This window comes from Bactrocera oleae, chromosome 5, assembly GCF_042242935.1.
Source record: "Bactrocera oleae isolate idBacOlea1 chromosome 5, idBacOlea1, whole genome shotgun sequence".
NCBI classification, from domain to species: domain Eukaryota; kingdom Metazoa; phylum Arthropoda; class Insecta; order Diptera; family Tephritidae; genus Bactrocera; species Bactrocera oleae.
Window position 1 is genome coordinate 33,062,170 of NC_091539.1, and position 23,554 is coordinate 33,085,723.

Consider the following 23,554-nt stretch of genomic DNA (forward strand, 5'->3'; position numbering starts at 1 on the left):
TGCTTGTATATTTATTTATGTGTAGTATTCAAAATTTATGCCTATAGCTATAAGACTGTTAACAGAAAATATAATAGTCACTACACTGATTTTCTAAGGTTTGTTTAGTCAACAGCAACAAACTAGTGCTGCAACTTCTTTTGATGGCGGGCCAGTACAAACTAAGACGTTTAGTGTTTTGAACACATATAAAGTGAATTATCAGTCAAATCATGTTGCCTCCGTTCTTTTAAAAATATATGGAATTATCTATTCAGAATGTTACGCTCACATTTATTTACAGTTATCGGTGAAATCGACCGCAGAAAGCAAACTCACACCTTAACTAAAGTTTTTGAGCATTCCAGATATCATACAAATTATTTTCAACCTAAAATAAAACTCAAACTCAAATAGATCGTAATTCACACCAGTTTGAAATTTTATTTCGCAATTCTGCGCAACATTTACAATATTTAGTTTGGTTTCTATATTTAGACTTATCGCAGCTTAAAAGTATTCGTAAATATTCCATTCTATTCCATGACAATCGCATTCAATATCTCGCCAGCTCTTATTTTTATCAAACACTATTAAAGATTATGCCAGAGTTGCATGCCACCTCCACAAATTCTTCTTACATCCCGTGTGTTTTTTCTTATGGGTTAGCATTTATATAGCTAAAATAAGTATTTACAATAATTGAAATTGCAGAAATACTAAATTTTAAGATTCTTTGTTTATTTTTTGATTTCGTTAAAAAGTATATTTAGCATTTACTTACAGCCTTGTTCATAACATATACATACAAATCCTTAATTGTTAAGATTTCAACTCATATTACTATATATTGGTTAAATACATATCTATGTATGTGTGTGTGTAAACACAATTGTTATATTTAAAACGTAGCTATCATCTCTTAACGGTTATACAGACACACTCAACTACATGCTTAGGCACGTAAGTACACACGGTTGCACATGCTCATCGCTAATCATTTAAATCGGTAAACGTAGGGGCTCAGCAGGTTTACAAATTTAAATGAGTATTTGTTAATTTTCTTTCTACACTTTCACACTATAATTTCAAGTGCATTTTTTTTTTCTTAACTATAAAATCGTATAATTTCATTTTTAAATAGGTTCCATTAAAGTTAGTATTTAACCAATCTTACATAAGTGTTAAATACGAACAAAATATTCTAAGAGTAAACCCGCGCTTACGTCGACACTTGGTTTTAAGTCGTCTAGTGTGTAAGCCATCAGATTTATATGTTTATTTCCACAAATTATTATTTCTATTTATCCTAGCAAAGGCTTACTTAGTCGCAATTACATTGAACAGTTTACTGCAAGCTTAAATATATTTTTAAAGAAATGTGCTCATGTCACTATATACACAAGTAGCTGTAATTGTGCTGCATGTGGTTTAAGGCTATCCATTAAATTAAGCCTTCAGATAACAAAAGGTCTGTTGCGTGTGACAAGTGATATATATACATTTGAGTTGGTAGCTTAAATATTCTAAGGTATTTCACATATACATAATAACAATGACAAAACGTATAATAAAAGGTGCTTAGTAGACATCGATTAACTAATTTCGAGCTAAGCATTTACTTAATATATGCCTGTAGTATGTACAAATATTTTTATTTTTTCACAATTTTTATGCTTTTGAATAATCTTATATTTATATTTCAAATATGCTGTGTAAAAATATACTTTAAATACCTACGTATTTCCGCCACTAATTACTCGTATGTGTACTTAAACCGAAACTTTCGCGCGCTCACCTTCCTCATTTAGCACTCTAACCTCATTCCTAGCCACCTCTTGTGCGGCCACCACAACCACAACCGACTCTTCGGCTATAATATCAATATTCGTTTTGTATTCACTACGCCGTCGCGTTTTATTCGCCACATCAGTGGCCATTGCACCATTTCGCCATTTTTTCGCGCCGCCAGCAGCAGCGCTGCGAAACGGTACCCACATCACCATTTACTAGAGCACAGTCTCATTAGTGCTGGTGCAGGTGCGTGGTCCATTGACAATGGAATATTTCGATGAAGCATCCTTTTTAGTGAGAAAACGTTCGAAAAATATATGCTTGAAGGTTTCACGAAATTGGCGCGACATGCCGCAGTAAATGCCGAAGTTGATCGGATAACTGACTACAAGAAAGAAGTTCGTAAACATAATGGATATATTGGCCATGCGATAATTTAGAAATTCGCCCATTAACGAGGAGAAGATGTGCAGTACCGTCACCACGGCTATGGGTATCTCAACAGCTAAAAAGACCGAGACGACCGTAATCAACATGTATGTGGTGCAATTGCTGTCGCGCACCTTGCGGCTCTCTACTTTCTTATTATCGCGGAAGAGCGCTTTGCGTCGTTCCTTAGCTTCTTCCATTGCTTGCCAGAGCAGCACATTCAGCGTGACCAGTAAGATGCACGGTACCACATGTACAAACACTACTCGAAATAGAAAGTATACGGAAAAGTAGAGGTCTTCCCCGATGTAATTGAATACCCATGCGGAGGTTTCCACATGGCACACCTCAGTTTGCTGGCCGTTCCACTCGATTGTGATCGGGAAGTAGGTGCGATCGAAAAACCGGGTCAGCTGATGCAAGAAAGCGGCGATGGCGATGTATATTGTTGATCGTCTGACCCGTGGCATGGTGCACCATGTACGTGCCATGGGAGCGTGACACACGTAGATGTACCTATTTAAAAGTCGAGAAGAGGTTGGTATGAAAAGTATAAGATGTGAATTTAATATGTGGAAGGTTATGTTAGGCAATTTCATTAAATTATTGTAATAAAAATCATAATCCATCTAACAATATCTTCCTTAGTACGCGTAATTTGATTTATACATTACACATTTTACAATAGAAACTCATTTTTGATAGTGAAAACCTTATATCTAGGGAATTCTGCAGCATGCTATACTTTTTCAACGATCCAGAAATCATAATATTAACGGCAAGTTCTATCTCTTAAATACAAAACTATCAAGGTTCTTCAGAGTTCTAGAGGAGATGTCAGAACAAATACGCTGGAGCAATTCAAAAAGGACTGTACACAATATGTATATACAAATAATAATATTATATCAAAAATGAAGGAATAATTCGTATATTATCTAAAAACTTAGAGTAACTAACATATATCCACAGATATAGGTGCAAAGAACGAACAAAGTTTTTATGAATGCCTTGATTTTATGCGACTAATCGAAAGGGACAGATATACCATAGTCAAGGTTAATCCGTCAGATGTAAGTGCGTATTTTTAAACTGAAACATCGGTTAAAAGCGAGAAGTGAGTACACAAGAATGCTTAATCTAAAAATTCCTATATTTATAATACGTAGACACATATGGTACATGTCTTTGTTTTCCGTCGAGTAATGCGAACCTTTATTATTTACCAATCTATATAAGATCTTAAGATAAAAACCAAAGCTTTGGGCTTGTGAGTTAACATTCTCAAAATAAATCGAAGAGATCTGCCGAAAAACATCACTTTCGACTCGAATTGCATATAATACTTGGGGTATATTAGTTCTAGAGACTTTTGAACCAAAATAATAAAAACAAGTAAGGAAGGGCTAAGTTCCGATGTAACCGAACATTTTATACTCTCGCAAAGTCAAATAGTATACTCGTTTGAGATTTCTTTGTGGATTGACTGATATTTTCGGTAGAAGGTCAACTATAGGCACTGGGGTCCACATATTTAGTACTTAGGGGCTTGAACAGTTTTGGTTCGATTTAGACAATTTTTAGTCACAAGGTGGCATACTTTAATCGCATTATTCACGCAAAGTTTTATCCCGATACAGTCAATGTTGCCTGATTTTCATAGTGGAAAGTGAAAGAATCAGATGGAATTTAAAATGGTGTTATATGTGAAGTAGGCTACAACCACGCCGATTTCGCCCATTTTTGCACTATGACATAGAAATATGAAAAGAACGTTATGCACCGAATTTGATTGAAATCAGTTAAGCAGATCTCAACATATGGGGTTTCACCTAAAAGTGGGCTGTGCCACGCCCACTGTCTAATTTTGAACGCGGTTCCTATAAAGTAATCTCATACCATCCCAGAGATAAAATTTAATGTCTCTGGCGTGTTTAGTTTAGCTTGATTTACCACGCTTTTAGTAGTTTTTAACAGTACCGTTATATGGGGAGTGGGCGGAGTTGCCACCCGCTTTCACCCATTTTCACACTGTAGGTAGAGGTTCTGAAAACATTTACTTTCAGTGAATTTTGTTATTATTGCATTAGCAATTTAGGAGATATGCACATTAAACCTATTAGGGGCGGGACCACGCCCACTTTAAAATAAAATTTTAACTGCAGATGCCCCTCCCTTTTGTGATCCTATATAATAAATAAGAGTATTGTATCTTGTTGTGGAGCTTAGTTATGGCAATTTATTTCTTTTTGAATAATAGCGTTTTGTGGGCGTGGCAGTGGTCCGAATACGCCCATCTGCAATACCAACTCACGGTATCAAGAAACATGTCTACCAAGTTTCATAAAGATATCTCAATTTTTACTCCAGTTAGAGCTTGCATGGACGGACGGACAGACGGAAGGACGGACAGACAGTCACCCGGATTTCAACTCGTCTCTTCATCCTGATCATTTATATATACATAACCCTATATTTAACTCGATTAGTTTTAGGTGATACAAACAACCGTTAGGTGAACAAAACTATTATACTCTGTAGCAACAGGTTGCGAGAGTAAAAAAAAAACAAGTAAGGAAATGGTGAGTTCAGGTGTAAACGAACATTTTATACTCTCACAATTTATGTGGGTCAAATCAGTAAATAGGTATATTGTCAGATGTTGATAAAATTTTGTATTAAACAAGTAAGGAAGGGCTAAGTTCGGATGTAACCGAACATTTTATACTCTCACAAAATTAAATAGTATATTCGTTTGAGACTTCTTTATATATTTTAATAATTAGAAGTAGGAACTGTTGCCTTAGTTATTTACTTTTCACTCACAGTGAAAATAATTAGAGCAATTTGTAAACTAAATTTACTCAAATTATGAGAAATCGTTCTTGTGCTTTTTGTTTACGCTTATAGTTGATTTTATATAGAATGCATTACAACTGTATTGAGAAGGATGAGAAGAAATCGTTTTTGAACAATGAATAACATTTTTTATTTATTATATCGATATTATTATACATGTTTAGCTTAAAAATAATAAATATTAACAACTTTAAAAATGATATAATTTTATTATATTAATTTGTATATAATATTTACAATATTAAACATAAATTTTTGTAGAGATTCTTATACATATATCCAAATTATATTTCTTTTTTCCTTATACTATTTAATTTCTATCATATATTTATACAATAATGTCATATATAATAACAAATTATATATATAATTTAAATTTTCTTAATTAGATTATTTACATATTTTTCTTAAAATTGTCTTAAAAACTACTGTCAAAATTCCTATACCATTCCAATTCGATTATATTTGGAAAAAAAAAAATGAAGAGCTATTGCACTAAGTCATGATAGCTGTGTACTGTCACAAAAGTAATTGCATTTCCACGGGAAGTATCCATGTTTGAAAATGCCCAATTAATTTGTGCACCGGCAGGTGTAGTTGAATATTCTGCACCAAGCAGGCAACTAACGTTTTTTTCTTGGAGCAGTTTTCCTATTGCATTCCCTGTAGACATTAAACAAATGTTGGAATCTCCAAAATTAGCACATTTTGATAGCATAACTCAGAAGTAAGGACTTCCTGAAGTTCTACAATTAAATATCTGACAGAGTAAGCTGATTTTCTGTAGAACAGAATACTAATATTGAAACATTTAAACAAAACCGCTTCTAAAACTTTGCGGCCTGAATAAATTTTCTTTACAGCCTTTGATTCTATAGAGCAAGCAATACTATTACTATTATAATGCCCCGTTTATTTCCTGATGTTCGGGAAATCATAAAATTGAAACTTGTTGTCAAAGCTTTATTTGTGTTCAATTCCCTCAGTTCCCTAAATACGGGATCCGATTCAGAAAATTTGTTAGGAGGAATAAAATTTCTACTGTTACTTCTACATTCTGGGTCGAGTATGAACTACAACTTTATTATATGTGGCACCCTGACTTTTATGAATAGTTATTCCCGCAGCCGAAACAACTGGAAACTGATTTCTTTCAATTGAAATTTGTTCATTTCTTTTATATTGAAAAGATTTTAGAACTTTTTCAATTGGTGTCCAAGAACTTTCTTGAGGATGAGGCTTTTTTGATCGTGCTATCAAATCAACAGAAGGTTCCTAAAATTTTATCCACAGAATTGTTGGAAAAGAACCATGAAAATCAATTTGCATAAGTTGTCCAGCTGCCCCATTAACCAAGCCATCACACGTGTTTATGTTCACTGTAATCAAAAATTTGGCGGAGGTTTTTAGTGTCAATTCATAGGGCAGTCCCTGCGTTTCAGAAGTTTTGAAAAGTTTAACTCTTTCCAAAATATTATCATTTTCATTTATACCAATTCCTTTAACTGAGTCTTTTGCAGTTGAAAGGAAAGCTTCTGTTGGGATTCGACTGAGCTTAAGGGCATTGAAATTATTTGTCTCTTCATTGGACCAGATAAATGTATGGCATCAACTTCCTCGAAATTAACTACTCGAGTTTCAATCTAGATATGTCCTCATTTGTCATAGTACCAGATGCCACATGATTGAATGCAATTGCAAAGGCCTGATCCTCCCGTTGTCTCATTATCTCTGTTAATTCAAAGTATTTAAATAACTCTCACAAAGGGGAACCAACTAAAGTGATGTATGCATCATTGAGATTAGGAGAGAATATCCACCTATCTCCTACAGGTGAGAGTTGCTTCAAATCACCAAATACTATGATCGGTATACCACCGAAGGGGCTGTCTGTTTTGAAAACTTGTTTTAATCTCGCATCAACAGAGCTAAACATACGAGCACCTCCCATCGATATTTCATCAATTATAATTAATTTTAAATCGATAAGTCTGGAATACAATGAATTCACTGTGTCATTGCTAAGTGGCCTCAACTCTCTATTCAACTGATTTACTGAGAATATTGAATGAAGGGTCATTCCACCTATTCCGAATGCTGCTTTACCCGTAGGTGCGCAAAGAGGAACTTTTAAGGAACTTGGATTGAATCCAGGTGTAGAATTGTAACGATGGTTAAGAGCTTGATATATTGCAGATATCAAACGACTCTTTCCTACACCTGCACCGCCGCCAATGAACTCGTAAAATGGGAGATTTGTTTTTAGGTGGTACATCAAATGTATCAAATAGGTTCTTTGCTTAGTATTTAAACTTTGAACTAAAGAAAATAATTCCTCAACTGGAATTAAAGGGTCCAGCAAATTTATATTTGGGTTTATTTCTGGAAGTGCCAACACTCTGAACTCATTTTCAACGATAGGTAGTTCATTTTGAGCACCTTCGTCCAAGTCTATTTCATTATAAAGACTTTCTAGAACATTTTCAAGTTCAAGAAAGTTTTCTTTGCTCAAAAACATCATATTTTCTTTGATTTTCCTCAATTATAATACGATGTGTTATGCAAGTCTGCTCATTATCGTTTTCAATGAGATCTTGCTGTTCATTCCGCCAAGGATAGTAAAGCATTAACATTTCGCGGAAATACTCAACTCTAGCCAAATCTGGGTTAAACCTTCCATACCAAATAATACAAGGTTTGGTAAGTTTTTTCACAAAACCGCTACCGTCTTTAAAAGGCATGACAACCCCGCTTTCTGGTAAATTATCGTCTTCCCTCTCTTCTTCTTCATGATCACTATCTTGTGCTCTTCTACTAGATTTAAAATATTTATACCTAGATGCAAAATCAGCTAAACAAGGAGTTTCTAACTGAACGGATCTTTGAACATAACGGTCTAAAATACCGGATACGAATATTTCAGTCGAACCTGAAGGAAGGTTCTGTAGTTCCGCTCTAGGTTTCACCATTCGAACACATTCCTCAGGTCGAGAGGTATTTATAAATATTTCTGCATTACTTGCTTCCGAAAGATGGAGCCCAATGCAGCAATATACTGCTTCTTGTGCAGATATTTCTGTGCCTGATATAAATGTGTGACCTATATGTTTAAGTTTTTGCTTAATAGTATAATTTCCAGCATTTACCTCTGATATAGCTTCATTTAAGAGCCTAGAAATTCCCCTGTTAGACTTGTTAATATAATTAATTATATATGAACAGCAAGCATATGCACCCAGTATATATTGGATATCCATATTTGCTCTATGGAGTTCCAAAATCAGAGGATTATAAGCGTTTATAAAACGATCCTGTAATTTTCTTTTTAGAAAAATTTTGGGTTTTGTTAAACTTGAACTAAGGGCTAACAAATAGTCATCAAAAGACATATTTATTCTACTATCAGACAGGAAGTGTTCAAAATCGTTTAAATTAAAAATGTCTTCTGTAGTCATATTTGAATTTAAAACGTTTTGAATTTTGAAAAAGTTTTCCTTGTGTCTTTCTGAATTTTGACTTGTTTCTGTAAGAGGTGACAGTATTTGCGTTGAAGGCATTGATGGATATGGTATACCAAAACGACAAAACTGTTGTCCTCTTATTTCCCTAGTACAAGACCGACTGTGGTTATGCTTTTGATAACCCAAATAATTTTCTAAGTGGCTGATCGAACCATCGGTAGAAATATAATTGTCAATAAAACTAATGACATCAGGGAATGTCTGAGGATCTTGAAGGTTGATCCTGGGAGCATTATTAAGCCAATACATGCGGGGAACCTCTCTGTTGAAACTCCAGTCTCCAGTAGAAATTTGTAACAAAATGCTCTCCAAAAATGCCGGCGTTATCTTTAAAAAGCTTAAGAATTCGTCAAAATATCTAGCACAAGTAACCGCGTCTGGCCGAATTAGGCGATATCTATCTTGGGTTGTTAAACTGTTGGCTTCCTCTTCCGAAATATCTTTAGAATCAACAGTTTTAGAGAGGATGACCAAAAGCTCGACCTACTGAGATTCTGCAGCCGATAAAGTGATAAAGAAGGTTGGAAGCCCAAATTGGCGAATCATAGCGATTGCCTTTTTCTTCTCAAATTCCCAATGCGCAGGTGAGGATCTAACGCATTTCAAAACCTTGTAACCATCAAAGTTTTCGTTTAATAGATTTTGGGCCGTAACTCGGTTGCGACCTGAAAACTTTCTAAGGCAAATGGATGTACTATTCTTAATTTGTAGCAGTTCTAATTTTTTGTAATCATAGAACAACTTTGGAATGGTACACGCTCTTCTGTCAAAACGACGAATTTCAGAACGTATTATCTTGCTATACGTTTCAGAGCATGTACGCTTCTGCCCAACGTATATTGTTCCAAATGACAACTCTTCTGAATTATTATCTTGAATTATGTCAATTGGTCTTTGTCCTTCACCTGGCGCTATAACTAAACGGTTATAGTCTAAGTTTTCTACAAGAATATTGTCCAAAAGAGTTTCTTGACCGCCTGGATTTAGCTCTGAAGGTAAAAGACCCGTGGGAATATTATTACCTGAGGGATTATCATGAGAAGTTTGTGCCGCATGAAAAGATTGAACCAATCGGGAATCCTCTGCAGATGCAACAAACGGAACTTCTTCTTGGTTATTAAATTCTGAAATCCAGTTTTCATTAATATGTATATTGTGCTCACGATACAGAGGGGTATTCACTAAGAACTGCAAAGCTTCCATAATCTTTGCGGGGCTTATGGTATCGATCATGTAATCAGGATTGTATTCCAAACGCCTTCTTAAGTGAATTTGTATAACATGAGCCTCATCAAAGGACCTTGGTAGAGATGTCACAATATTGTTAACAGAAATTGGTATATTAACAACAGCACCTTTGAGCAAACTCTGACCTTGATATCCTAACGGACGGATTGTCATAAAAGGCAATCTAGGCATTATGAGACGTTCTTCAATTGGAGTTAAACCTTTCAAACAATCCGGTATTTCAGGAAAGTCTAGACCGTTAGCTAAACATATTTTTGGAACGTTTTTTTTAACAATCGCATTTTTGCAAGTAGCACAAAAATTGTAATTTCCATCTTCTGAAGGAAATTTTTGCATTAAAAAGAAGGCGGATGCAGCATTCGGGTGATCTTGCGCAATAGTTTCGAAATTTAATTTGCGAACTTGGTGTGAAAACCATAAGCCGCCGCAGCAAATACATATTTCAGTAGGGCCCTTATTTATATATTAAAAATAAATGTTTTTGAAATCTGTTAAATTGCCACTATTATCAGTTTCTATAACATTATTTTCTCTCGTTAATCGGATTCGTTGGGACTGCCTTTGGTTTTCAATTTGTCTATTGAGTGGGTTATTTCTACGAAGGCGAACTTGACCTTGTCTAAGATGTCTCTGATTCAAAATTTCTTCCCTCATACCCCTCCTACTAAGCTGTCGACGTTGTGTTTCTCTATCACGCTCCTCTCTCCTTATTTCAGGATTTCTTCTTGCATGTTCCCTTTGCATTTGATGACGAATGCGCTCTAAATTCCTATACTCGGGATTTCTTGCGCGAAGTTCCCTATGATCCCTAGTGTTCCTACTTTGTTCATCATAACGTCCCTCAGGATTTTCTCGACGAGATCTATGACCTCGAGTATTTCTTATTTGCTCTTGAGAGCGAATTTGGGGATTTTGCCGCCTTGTTCTATGTTGAACAGTATTTGCAACTTGCTCAACAGATCGAACCTCGGGGTCTTCACGCCGAGACCTATGACCTCGAGTATCTCTTATTTGCTCTTCAGAGCGAATTTGCGGATTTTCCCGCCTTGTTCTATGTTGAACAGTATTTGCAACTTACTCAACAGATCGAACCTCGGGGTCTTCACGGCGAGACCTATGACCTCGAGCATCTCTTATTTGCTCTTCAGAGCGAATTTGCGGATTTTCCCGCCTGGTTCTATGTTGATTTGTATTGATAATTTGTTCGGACAGACGTACATCGGAATCTAATCTACGATTAGCGTGACTTACAGTATTTTGTGACTGCTCACTATCTCTATATAAAGAGTTTGCACGAAGAACTCTCATACGTCTTCTATTCTGAAGACGACTTAGTAATATAGATTTTCTACTTAATCTAGGCATAATTAATTAATAATAAATGGATTAATATATAAAATACTTAAGGATAATACTTATATAATTCAGTCCGTCCGGGTATTAAAAGTTGGATCCTAGGTGCTGCTCTCTTTCACTGTAATTCCTTGTAAGTCCTTGCTATGCTATTGCTCGTCACTATACACTGTACTGTGTAATATACTAAAATTAGTTTGAATAAAGCACTTTGCTTGTAAAGACATCTAGTGAAACTGAAACTACTAGTACTAAAACACAGTGTACTGATATTTATTATACTCTTGCAACATGTTGGTACAGCTTACGTATACTTTTGTATACCTATATATTACTTAGCTATTCACTAACATAATAATACATAATATTTAGTTATATTTATATTTTAGAAATTAGTAGTTTATTTCATTGTATTGAAATTAAGTTCTCGGAAAATCCCTCCGTAAATTACTTTTGTTAAACGCTTTCTAAAACAGGGGGATCTATGGTACCTATTTTGAAGGGTCTACATATCATTAAGTATGGTATACACATATGTAGAGCAGGTATGTAGATTTTCTTCTTTCTGTCTTAATATCTAAACCTTTTATAAGCTGCCAACGGCGCTAGGTGAAAATGTAATTTTCTTGAGTTTAAAGTTCACCTCATGACCTTCATATTAAAATGTGTCGCAAAACTGAAATAATAGACAGTAGCATGTAAACCGATGGTCGCAGTTTATCTATAACCACATAAAAAGGATCTTTAGCCCTTTTGATACTACATTACTAATATTTATTCCATGCGATTTTTTCTAGAAAGATTTTTTAGCTCTCATTGTATGTCCAGCACTCTAAGAAACTTTTTTAGCATTGTTGACTGGTATATTTTATAATATATTTAACATGATGGCTGAGAAAATATACCTAACCACTGATTATCACCAAATATAAGAAGAAATATATGTATATAGAAATCTATATCTATCACTTTAGGTGATGCAAACAACTCTTTGGTAAACAAAACTATACTCTGTTGCAACATGTTGCGAAAGTATAAAAATGTTGCGAAAGAATTCAACATTCATTACTCGATTATTATTTGGTATCTTATTAACTTATGTTATTAATCATAGATTTATTTTGTGTCAATACTATTTTTTTCTCCGAAATGATAACTTTTATAAAAAGAAGCTATTTAACTCAAACATGATATATGTGATATAAACTGAACCAAAGAGGTTAGATTTAATATGTGGGGTATATGAGGTTGCTATTGTACCAGAGAAGCGGAAATCAGTATATTAGGGTTATAAGGTTTAAACAAAGTCTAGACCAATTTCATTCATATGCAGCGATATACATTACTGTCCATTTAATTTCATTAAATTATCAAATTGATGAAAAAAAAATTATACCATAAGTAGTACATGTGATCTGGGAAAATCAAAGACCAGAAAATTCCTCCAAACTAACTTAACTCCGCCAAAGCGGCAAAATTTTATATTATAAGCTTAGGTGGCAAACGTCAACCAGAGAATCGGAATTCTTTATATGAAGGTGTGCGGTTTAGACTTAGTATATACTAATTTCATTCTAATTCAGCGTCAAACCACATAATTTTTTAGAAATCTTTTCCACTTAATTTCGCTAAAATATCACGTTGATCAACCGGAACGGTGTAAAGTCAGGAGAAAGACGGAAATCATATATACAAGTATATTGGGGATAGAGAAATATATTAATTGTGACATTGCTCAGCTATACTCGAGAACATATTTTGAAGCAATTTTATATATAAAAAAAAAATATTAATACTCACCGACCGACATATTCGGCATAAAACTGGTTAGAATAACGAAAAGCATTATAAGTAGTATATGGAATTTGAGGGCAGTATTAACCCGATTTTATTAATTTTTTCCAATACCACATACTACTAACATGCCACAGACTAATAAAATGCTCCCACTGTTTCATTAAGGTACCTCACATACCATCACCAATCAAATGGAGTAAAGTCAGACGAATGTTCGAAAGTTACATGGGGGCTAAGGAAAATGCTCACGAGATTTGATCTTGTTATGAGTAAAACACGCTCTCTCATTTTCATTGAGATAACTCACATATGCGGTATAAAGTCACGCGGAAGTTCAAAAATATTTATATTAGATATATGAGGGCTATTTTTGAAATAAAGACATACTATTATCGTTTGTTTCATTTATTTATTCTATTATATGAATTTCAATTATATATCTTACACAATGGCCGATATTTACGGTAAAAAGTCAACTATAGGTAATGGGGTCCACATATTCAGTACCTAGGGGCTTGAACAGTTTTGGTTCGATTTAGAGAATTTTTGGTCACAAGGTGGCATACTTTAAACGTATTATTCACGCAAAGTTTTGCGCCGATATAATCATTGTTTCTTGATTTGCATAGTGGAAAGTGAATGAATCAAGTGGAATTTAAAATGGTGTCATATGGAAAATAGGCGTGGTTGTAATCCGATTTCGCACATTTTCGCGCCATAACATAGAAATATGAAAAGAATGTTATTTACCAAATTTGGTTGAAATCGGTTAAAAAGATCCCATGATATGGGTTTTCACCTAAAAGTGGGCTGTGCCACGCCCACTGTCTAATTTTGAACGCGGTTCCTATAAAGTCATCTCATACCATCCCTGAGATAAAATTTAATGTCTCTGGCGTGTTTAGTGCTTGATTTATCGCGCTTTTAGTAGTTTTTAACAGTACCGTTACATGGGGAGTGGGCGGGGTTGTCACCCATTTTCGCACCGTAGGTAAAGATGCTACAAAACTTTGCTTCCAGTGAATTTTGTTATTATAGCATTAGCGGTTTAGGAGATATGCACATTAAACCTATTAGGGACGGGACCACGACAACTTAAAAAAAAAATTTTAACTGCAGATGCCCCTCCCTAATGTGATCTCGTGTACCAAATAACAGTCTTGTATCTTATTGCGGAGCTTAGTTATAACAATTTATTTGTCTTTGATTAATGGCGTTTTGTGGGCGCGGCAGTGGTCCGATTACGCCCATCTGCAATACCAACCGTCTTACTGTACCAAGAAACATGTGTACCAAGTTTCATAAAGATATCTCAATTTTTACTCAAGTTACAGCTTGCACGAACGGACAGACGGACGGACGGACAGACAGTCACCCGGATTTCAACACGTCTCTTCATCCTGATCATTTATATATACAGCTGTGTTCATATAAATAGCAGTGCTCATGAGCTGCAACTTTAAACTTAATTTTATATATCAAAAAGCAAATGAATGTTCTCAAATTTAATTTTGTTTTAACTTTGTGATTATTTTAAACAAAAACAAGTCAATTTATTATTCGAAATGTTGGTTATTTTTTTACATTATTAATTTAGACAAAAAAGTGCTGTTTACAGCTGTTCATAAAAATAGCAGTGAGTAATGAAAATAGTGGAATTAGTTGAAAAAAACATTGTTGAAGTCCAAAAAACTATTTTAATTTGCTTGCTTGGGTTAGTACTTAGTCGTGTACCCATTATTTTTTATTACGGCCTGGCATCTGCGAGACATAGAATCCACCAAGTCCTGGCAGCGCTTGACAGGGATCCGCTCCCATGATTTTTGAACAACCTCCCAAAGCTGTGATCGAGATGTTGGATTTGCATTTGCAACATATCGTTTAACATCTCCCCATAGGTTTTCAATTGGATTTAAATCCGGAGACTGCGCAGGCCATGACATAAGATCGATCCGCTTTGATGCCATCCAGCTTTTGACCAGTTTGCTTGTATGTTTGGGGTCGTTATCTTGTTAAAACGTCCATTTTAGTGGCATTTCCCAATTGGCATTAGGAAACATAACATTTTCTAATATGTTAACATATACAGATCGATCCACGATCCCATCAATCATTAATATAGAGCCCACTCCACTGTATGAAAAACATGCCCATACCATAATACTCAATCCAGAGAACAATTGTTTTAAGTTCTCTGGTTTAACTGTCTTCAAAGTGTAGGATCGTACTCTGTGTTAGGTGGACGTCTGACATATTGTCTGGAGCCCTTTCCACCAAATAACACAATTTTACTTTCGACACTCCATAAAATATTTCGCCACCTTGTAATGGGCCAATTAAGGTGATTTTTGGCGAACTCCAAACGTGCTTTGACATGTCTGGTGGCTAACAGTGGAACTTTTCGTGGATGGCACGCTTTGAGATTTTGTTCTTTAAGACGTCGCCGAATAGTAACGCCGCTAACATTCAAGCTTAAGTCATTTTTTATCTTGCTGGACGATGAAAAAGGCTGCGCCCTGCTATATCGCCCAAAAGATCGGTCCTCATGAGGTGTGGTTTTACGTTGGATACCACGATTTTCGGGCATTTCTTTAAAATTTAAAGCATTATGAATCATTTTAGCAGAACATCCACATATTTCTTGGATGTCTTTATATGTTTTTCCCAGGTTTCTTAGTTGCACTATAATATTTCTTTTTTCAGGTGTACAATGTTTGCCCCTGCCCACTAAGTTAAAAAATATAAATTTATTTTAGTGTTTTCTAATGTTAATAATAGTCACTAACACAAAACCACTTACTTTTTATCAATTAAACGGCTTAACAAAATTTGTTTGGCTTATCAAGATACGCACTGCTATTGTAATGAACAGCCAAAGACTGGTGCTTCTAGCAAAAAGAGTTGTTCATTTGCTTAAATCTCGCAAATCTAACGGGATTTTTTCGTTTCTTCCTTATACACATTCCATTCTAACACTCTCTTGGAATAATCGTAACGGAACTTGAAAAAAATAACATTACTTGATTGCATTTCTCGCACTGCTATTTTTGTGAACACAGCTGTACATAACCCTATATCTAACTCGATTAGTTTTAGGTGATACAAACAACCGTTAGGTGAACAAAACTATTATACTCTGTAGCAACATGTTGCGAGAGTATAAAAATATTACATAAGAATTCAATATTCTATATTTATCGAAACCTCAAATGGATTACAATCATATTTAATATCTTCTACTTATATTATAGGTCATAGACTTATGTAGTTTCGCTACTATATTTTACAGCAGGTTTGGCATATTTACAATAAAACCCAGCTAATTAACCCAAATGAGATATACCTGTACGTGATATAAACTCCAGCAAATAGTACTTATGGGAGCTGAAGTAATTCGTGGAATAAAGTTTAAATTCTTATATTCGGTATTGTATTGAGTAATGACCCGATTTTACCCATTATTGGCATTACGACATAACATTAACTCATAAAGATGATCTGTGAGTTTTATTTAGATTTGAGTTACATATTGACCAATATACGAGTATAAGGTGTTAAGTTGAGTGTAACATAAGAATTTCCTAAACTCCTAAACTCCTTATTAATTGTAAAATTTAGTAGTTTTCAACATAACTATTATATGGGGAGTAGGCTTGGTTATCATACGATTTCATCCATTTTCACAGTGTATAAGGGGATGAAAGGAATTCCTCCTCATCAAGCTCCGTGTAGTTTTGAGATAGTACACTAAAACTCCTAAGGATCGAAGCCATCCCGGGCTTATTTATATTAATTCATAAGTTTTTTAATAACGGCTTTTTGTGAGAGACAGTGATATCCAAACTTCTCATTTTTCACTGAAATTGTTGCTTGGACGATCCGTTGAACAGATATTCACTACGAATTCAACTCGTCTCGTCATCCTCATCATTTATATATATATATTTAACTCTATATCTAACTTGATAAGAAAAATTCTTCGCTCCGATCCTTTCTACCTCGTAGGGCTGACTTGTTTTAACGTCCAAAAAGCAATAATACATTGAAATTACATATTTTGAAGTTAAAATGAGAGAGGGAGAGAGAAAAAGTTGTGGAAAATTGGTTCAATTATTTGAAAAATAGTTTTTAAAATTGATGATCATTTTTTTAAGAACAATAAAGTCAATTTCTATTATAAATTTCTCTAATTATTTATTTGGCCCTTGGTGGAGAGAGTTCTTAATACCAAAATACCGTAAGTATGGACAAACATAATTCAATAATGTTGTTGCTTAATTATTGTCTCCAGTTTATTATTTTCATAATGCTTTGCAATTACGGTATTAATTTCTAACTTTTCCTTTACATGCCTCTCTGTTGCTTTAATTACAACTGAATCTGAATCTATCAGCAACGTTTGCTATTTGGTCTGTTGTTTCTGCTTAAACAGTTATTTGAATTGAAATAGCTATATTCGTGGTATACAAAATTTTTCATTGAATTGTACTTAAGTCCAATTATTATTTACCAGAATACAAATGCATTTTTGAGATGCGTTTCTAAGAAGGACATGACAACGACAAATGGCGGTTCATCGCAACCGCCAGCATATGTGCTTTACTTCATATTCGTTTTGTCTCCAAAAGAGAAGAGTGACCTGGAAGCCTAGGTATGTACGCAAAACTTCTAAAAAGGCTTTGAGTAAAGTATTTGTAAGCGACAACTTTTTCCATTCTCTGAGGTCAACTTCAATGGGCAAATTGCTCGTAAAGTCTCACACAATTTTTGTTCTCATTGTCATTGCTAATCTACATGCTTGTAGTTAAAGATTTGATGATAACGAATGGGCTGAACCAATTTTATGACATCAATGACTGTCCGATAGGGAGCGATTGACAATCAAATCCATAAATGAAATGCGTAAATTATTCAGAGCATTTAATGTGGGCTGTGGGAATTGCTTATGTCGCTGGAAAAAAGACACGGTGAAAACTTTTATCATTTTTCTTTGTGCATTGACATTGACAACAGTGCTTATTTTGTGATCCTAACTGAAAAAATGCTTATGCTAATAATTTCTTCTGTCCGTACAAAAGGATTTACTCTTTTGCTATCGAAAGCCCAGATGTTACGGTAAATATACTTATGTACGAGTATTAGAAAGTATGATTTGTGCGCTTGTCTGAAGAGTTTCTGCAGAAATATGGAAAACTTGTTTGCATTTGACTTATTAGACCCAAATAACAAGTTAGTATTATCATTCAATACCAATAAACTCTCATTGAAGACCATCATAATATTTCTGTATAATTTTACTAAAATTTCAATCTTTCTCATGGCAATACAATTCGAGCCAATATAGGTACAATATATATGTTTTTCTCCTATTGAAAACCAAAACTGAGCGTTCAATATTAACAAAACTTGTGCCTACGTGCAGATATGGATTAAGTACGTAGAGCATAAATATTTGAATAATGAATTTGTATTACACAATTGAACACTATCTGGTATATTTCAAAAACTAATTGTTTACGGGCGAACATAATGGCTATAATGAAATCGTGTAAGGTAGCGGCTGCTGCCGAATTATTACTAAAAATCATATTTTTGATTTTTTTAGATATTATTAGAAATAAATACTTTTTCCGCTAGGTGTCGCCAGTGTCGTATCATTACTAAAAGGAACAAATAAGAAAGGGCTAAGTTCGGGTGTACCTGAACATTTTATAGTCTTGCAACTTGCAACGATCAAAGCAGGGGTAACTCCTTCAGGTGTTAGGAAAACTTTATATTAAAAAATGTTGCGAAAGAATTCTACATTCATTATTCGACGAAATCGTAAATGGGGTACAAACAGTTTCTGACCATAAATCCGTCATAGCTGAAAATTGTCAGTTATGACTGAAACGCTATCAGAGGTGAAAATTCTTTTGCGCAGTAGATAATATAATTTTTATTTCTTTAATAAATTTCAAACTTTTAATCAAAATTAGTTATAATAATATATTTAAATATAAAAAGGAATGCAACAAAAAATATAATAAAATATGAAAATATAAAAATAAATTTTCACTTGATGCCATCTTCTCCTCTCAATAGCTAATTATCGAATGTAATCAAATTGTCAACTGACATTTAGAACTGTCAAAATTTGTCTTCTAATAATATCGATTAAACTAGAGCAGGCACCGATTATAATAAGTGGAATGTAAGTTTTCAAGGGGTTTTCAGCGAAAACTGTGTTTTCGTTTGACAGATTTTGTATGGATGAAAACACAAGTTTTCGGGTGAAACCCTCTTTTGTCTATAAAACACGAATTTTGTGTCGGTGCGACCATAGTATTAAACTATAGTTCTATATATATATACAGTGATGTACGATAAGCTAAAACCACACAATCGAAGTTTAAAGTAGCCCCCCGCCCCAATCGCCAGGCCTGAACCCCACAGAAAATTTATAGCGAGAGGTTAAAGTGGCTTTAAAAGGTCAAAACCCATCCAATAAATGCTAGTGAAGGGCGCATGGCATAAAATTCCAGCTGTTATGTGCCAGAATTTAGTGGATTCTATGCCCAAACATTGCAAAGCAGTTATAAAAAAACAATTGATACTGCACCTAATATTAATGTAACAGTTATTATTATTTATCATTTCAATTGATTATTTCATTAAAAATTACAGATTTCAGATCCCCGGAAACAAATACATTTAAAAAACGTCTTCTGGCTCTATTTCAAAGCACAGCCAAAACGGGATATGCTAATGAGCTTTTAATTTTTTAATTTTTATTTTAGACTTAAGACTTTTAATTGGTAAATTAATATATACTCCATGCGTTGTTTTTTTTTTAGTAATAAAAAAACTGTGATTCATTTCGAGGTTCCCTACTTTTATAATCAAAAAGACACAGAAAATTCAAATTTAATGGGAAATGTTTATTATTATTCGAAAGAACATTCCAATGGTCCGCCCGTTCAGTCCAATTTTCGATGACTCGTTCGATAATTTCGACTGGTAACTGGCGAATGACACGCGTGATGTTTTGCTTCAACGCCTGAATCGAAGCGGGATTGTCCACATAGACTTTAGACTTAACATATCCACACAGGAAAATGTGTGATATCACACGATCTTGGTGGCCAATCGACCGGCCCAAAGCGTGATATTATCTGCTGACCGATGTGTTCTCTCAATGAATCCATTGATTGATGCGATGTGTGGGAAGTGGCTCCGTTTTGTTGAAACCAAATGTCGCCGAAATCACGACCTTCAATTTCAGGCATCAAGTAGTCGGTTATCATGGCGCGACAACGTTGACGATTACGTTCTCACCGGTGTCATTTAATGATTCGATGATTCCACCGGCGCACAAACCACACCAAACCGTTGTTTTTTTCTAGATGAAATGGTTGCTCCTTCAAATGCGGCAATTTTGCTTGTTTACATACCCATTGAGCCAGAAATGGGCTTCATCGCTAAACAAAATTTGGCTCGAAAACTAAACACATTCTTTACAGAACGTGCATTTTCGTAATAAAGTTGAACGATTTGTAAACGTTGTTCAAGCGTAAGTCTTTCCATGATGAAATACCAAACAGTACTGAACAAAAATAACATGACAGCTTGACATGACTCCCATTTGGTCTGCCGAAAAAGGCTATTAAAAAAGTATCTCTACTTGGATTACCGTTATATATATTAATATATACCTATATTATAAATATTATGCGTTAAGCATAATCCAATATTATATATCCAATATTATACAATATAATAACCCAACCGATGCGAGGGGCGCAATCCGGAATTAGCCGAGTCAGAAAAGGCAAGAGAGTTTTTTAAGTGTTGAGATTTAAAACTGCTCAGCTAGAGAAACAAAAATTTCAACAGCTAAGATTTATAGTTACAATATAATAAATTGTTACATTTTCATTTATTAAGAGAAAACAATAAAGTCTTTTTAATTTTAAAAAGTGAGTCAGATAAGTCAAATGTGCTGGAATGAGAATAAAAATCATGACATATACGGCGGAATGGCTCGTGTAGTTCAAAATTTGATCTGCAGGATTTTAGCAGTAGAAGTCTAAACTGCCACGAAAAGCGAACCGGGATATTGAATTTAATTTCAGACAGGAGAAAAGAACTGCAAGCTGTTCCATTCAAAATTTTCACTAAGAATATTATGCCAAGCATTTCCCTACGACTAGAAAGTGTAGATTAATAAGTTTTAAACGACTAGTGTATGGAGGTACACTTACCCTAGAATCCCATCGGAAATGCGCTAAGGCGAAAAGTAAAAATGGTTTTTGAACAGACTCTAACTTATCAGAATGAATTTGGTAATTAGAATTCCATACAACAGAGCTATATTCAAATATAGGTCTAACCAAAGTTGTATAAAATGTTTTAGTAATATACGAATCTCTTAATTCTTTAGACCAACGTTTAACAAAACTGAGGACAGCTTTTGCTTTCAAGACCATGGTATCAATATGAAGACTAAAATTAAGCTTAGGGTCCATATTAACTCCCAAATCAACATAGTTAAAAACTTGATCTAGGATATGGTGTTTTATTATATTACATAAGAAGAGTGGTGCACAGATTTACGGGAAAAGCACATCATCTTACTTTATTGAGATTCAATGGAATTTCTATCAAACCATGCAACCAAATTGTTTAAGTCTGTTTGCAACAGACACCTTTCCTCAGTTGAAGTGTATGATTTAAAAAGCTTTACGTCGTCAGCGTATAATAAAATTTTTGAGAATTCTATTACTGAAGAGATATCGTTAATAAACACCAAGAACAAAATCGGGCCAAAATGACTACCTTGCGGAACACCTGAAGAAACATTAATTGTATTTGAAGGTGTATCCTCAAATATCACTCGTTGTGTTCTATTATAAAGATAGGAAGATACCCATTGAAGGAATCTTGGCTGAAAGCCCAGCAGATCAAGTTTATGTATGAGAATCGATATATTTACTTTATCGAAAGCTTTGCTAAAGTCTGTGTATATAACATCGAATTCGCTTTACGAAATCCATGCTGAGATGAGGAAAATAACGGGGAAATCGAAAAGGTTATATGGTCAGTGATGATAGCTTCAAAAAGTTTGGGTATAACTGATAGTTTTGCGATACCTCTATAGTTTTAAATGTTGAATCTAAATCCACTTTTATGCAAAGGCATTATAAAATTCCATATTGAAGGAAATATACCGTGTTTAACAGAGGAATTAAATATCCTTATCAAAGGCAAGTAAATATATTTGACACTATTTTTTAGGAAGCATAATCTGTTCACATATTAGCCGATATATGCATGAAGTAAACCGGAAGTTCGAAAATATTTCGATAAGGTATATGGGGCTAAGGAAAGTATTGACCTGATTCGATCCATTTTTGACACACATGCATAGTCTTTCAGTTTTTTCACCTATAGAAGCCCCTTCCGAATGCAACTCTTTGTACCAAATTGCAGGTTTATATTTTAGTTTGTATGTGTAACAAGTTTCACTAAGATTCATTAAGTTTCATTAGTGGAAAACCAATAAATCGCCATAACTGAGCTCTTTAAAAAAGTGGGCGTTGACCGGTACTTTTTAGCATTCCTACCCATTCTGTGAAAATGTGTGAATTCGGATGATAACCCCGCCTACTCCTTTTATTACTGTTTCGTAAAAACTCTAAAAAGTGCGATAAATCTATTAACAAATGCGCTAGAAAAGACAATTTTACACCCTAGATGGTACGAAAAGGATTTAAAGGAGCCGGTGGGAAATTTGGACGAAAGACGCCTAATTTAAATTTTATATTTTAGGATATAATCGACCAATTTTGACTAAATTCGGTATGTAATATTATCCTGACGCTCTTACATTACAGCGCTAAAATGGGCGAAATCAGATAAAAACCACGCCGCCATATCACGCAATTTTAAATTCCACCTGATTCATTCACGTTTCAGTATACAAAGCAAGAACCAATGAATGGATCCAGATAAATCTTTGCACGAATAGTGCTTTTGAGGTGTGCCACCTTATAAGCAATAATTGCGCACTTGGGAGAAAATCTGTTCAAGCCCCCCGATATGGAATATGTTTACCCCAGTTCCTATTGCATACCTTTTTTTCGAAAATATCAGTCAATTTGAGAGATATATTATAGAAGTTCGGAAAAAATCCTTTTCTGATAATAGTATATCCATTAGTCAAAAATCGATTGAATCGGGTCAATACTTCTCATAGCCCCCAAATACCTAATAAAACGATTTTTTGACTTCCGGCTGACTTTATACCGAATATATCGGTCAACATGTTAGTTATCCCAATAAAAATAGGAGAGCTTATTTTAATAACGGTGCATCTTAGTGCCCTAAATAGATAATTTCGAGTGAAAATTTGTTCACAATTCCATGTAACTAATAACAGAATATTAAAACATCTAATAAACTTTACTCCTTTTATGTTGGCGATGGTATGTGAGGTGCCTTAATAAAACTCAGAGATCATATATATAATACATATGTGAGCTATCTTAATGAAATAGAAAGAGCGTATTTTTCTAATAACAATGTATCGTTAT

The 23,554-nt window shown here is 34.4% G+C and overlaps 1 protein-coding gene across 1 annotated transcript in view; it reads right to left on the bottom strand.

The window, feature by feature from the left end:
* Positions 1-393: 393 nt before the first annotated feature.
* Positions 394-23,554, bottom strand: part of SPR (Sex peptide receptor) — a 123,862-nt gene continuing 100,701 nt past the window's right edge. The window contains exon 7 of the mRNA XM_036371794.2: positions 394-2,718. Coding sequence (XP_036227687.2) covers positions 1,989-2,718 — 730 coding nt within the window. The 3' untranslated portion in view covers positions 394-1,988. The remainder of the gene's footprint in view (positions 2,719-23,554) is intronic.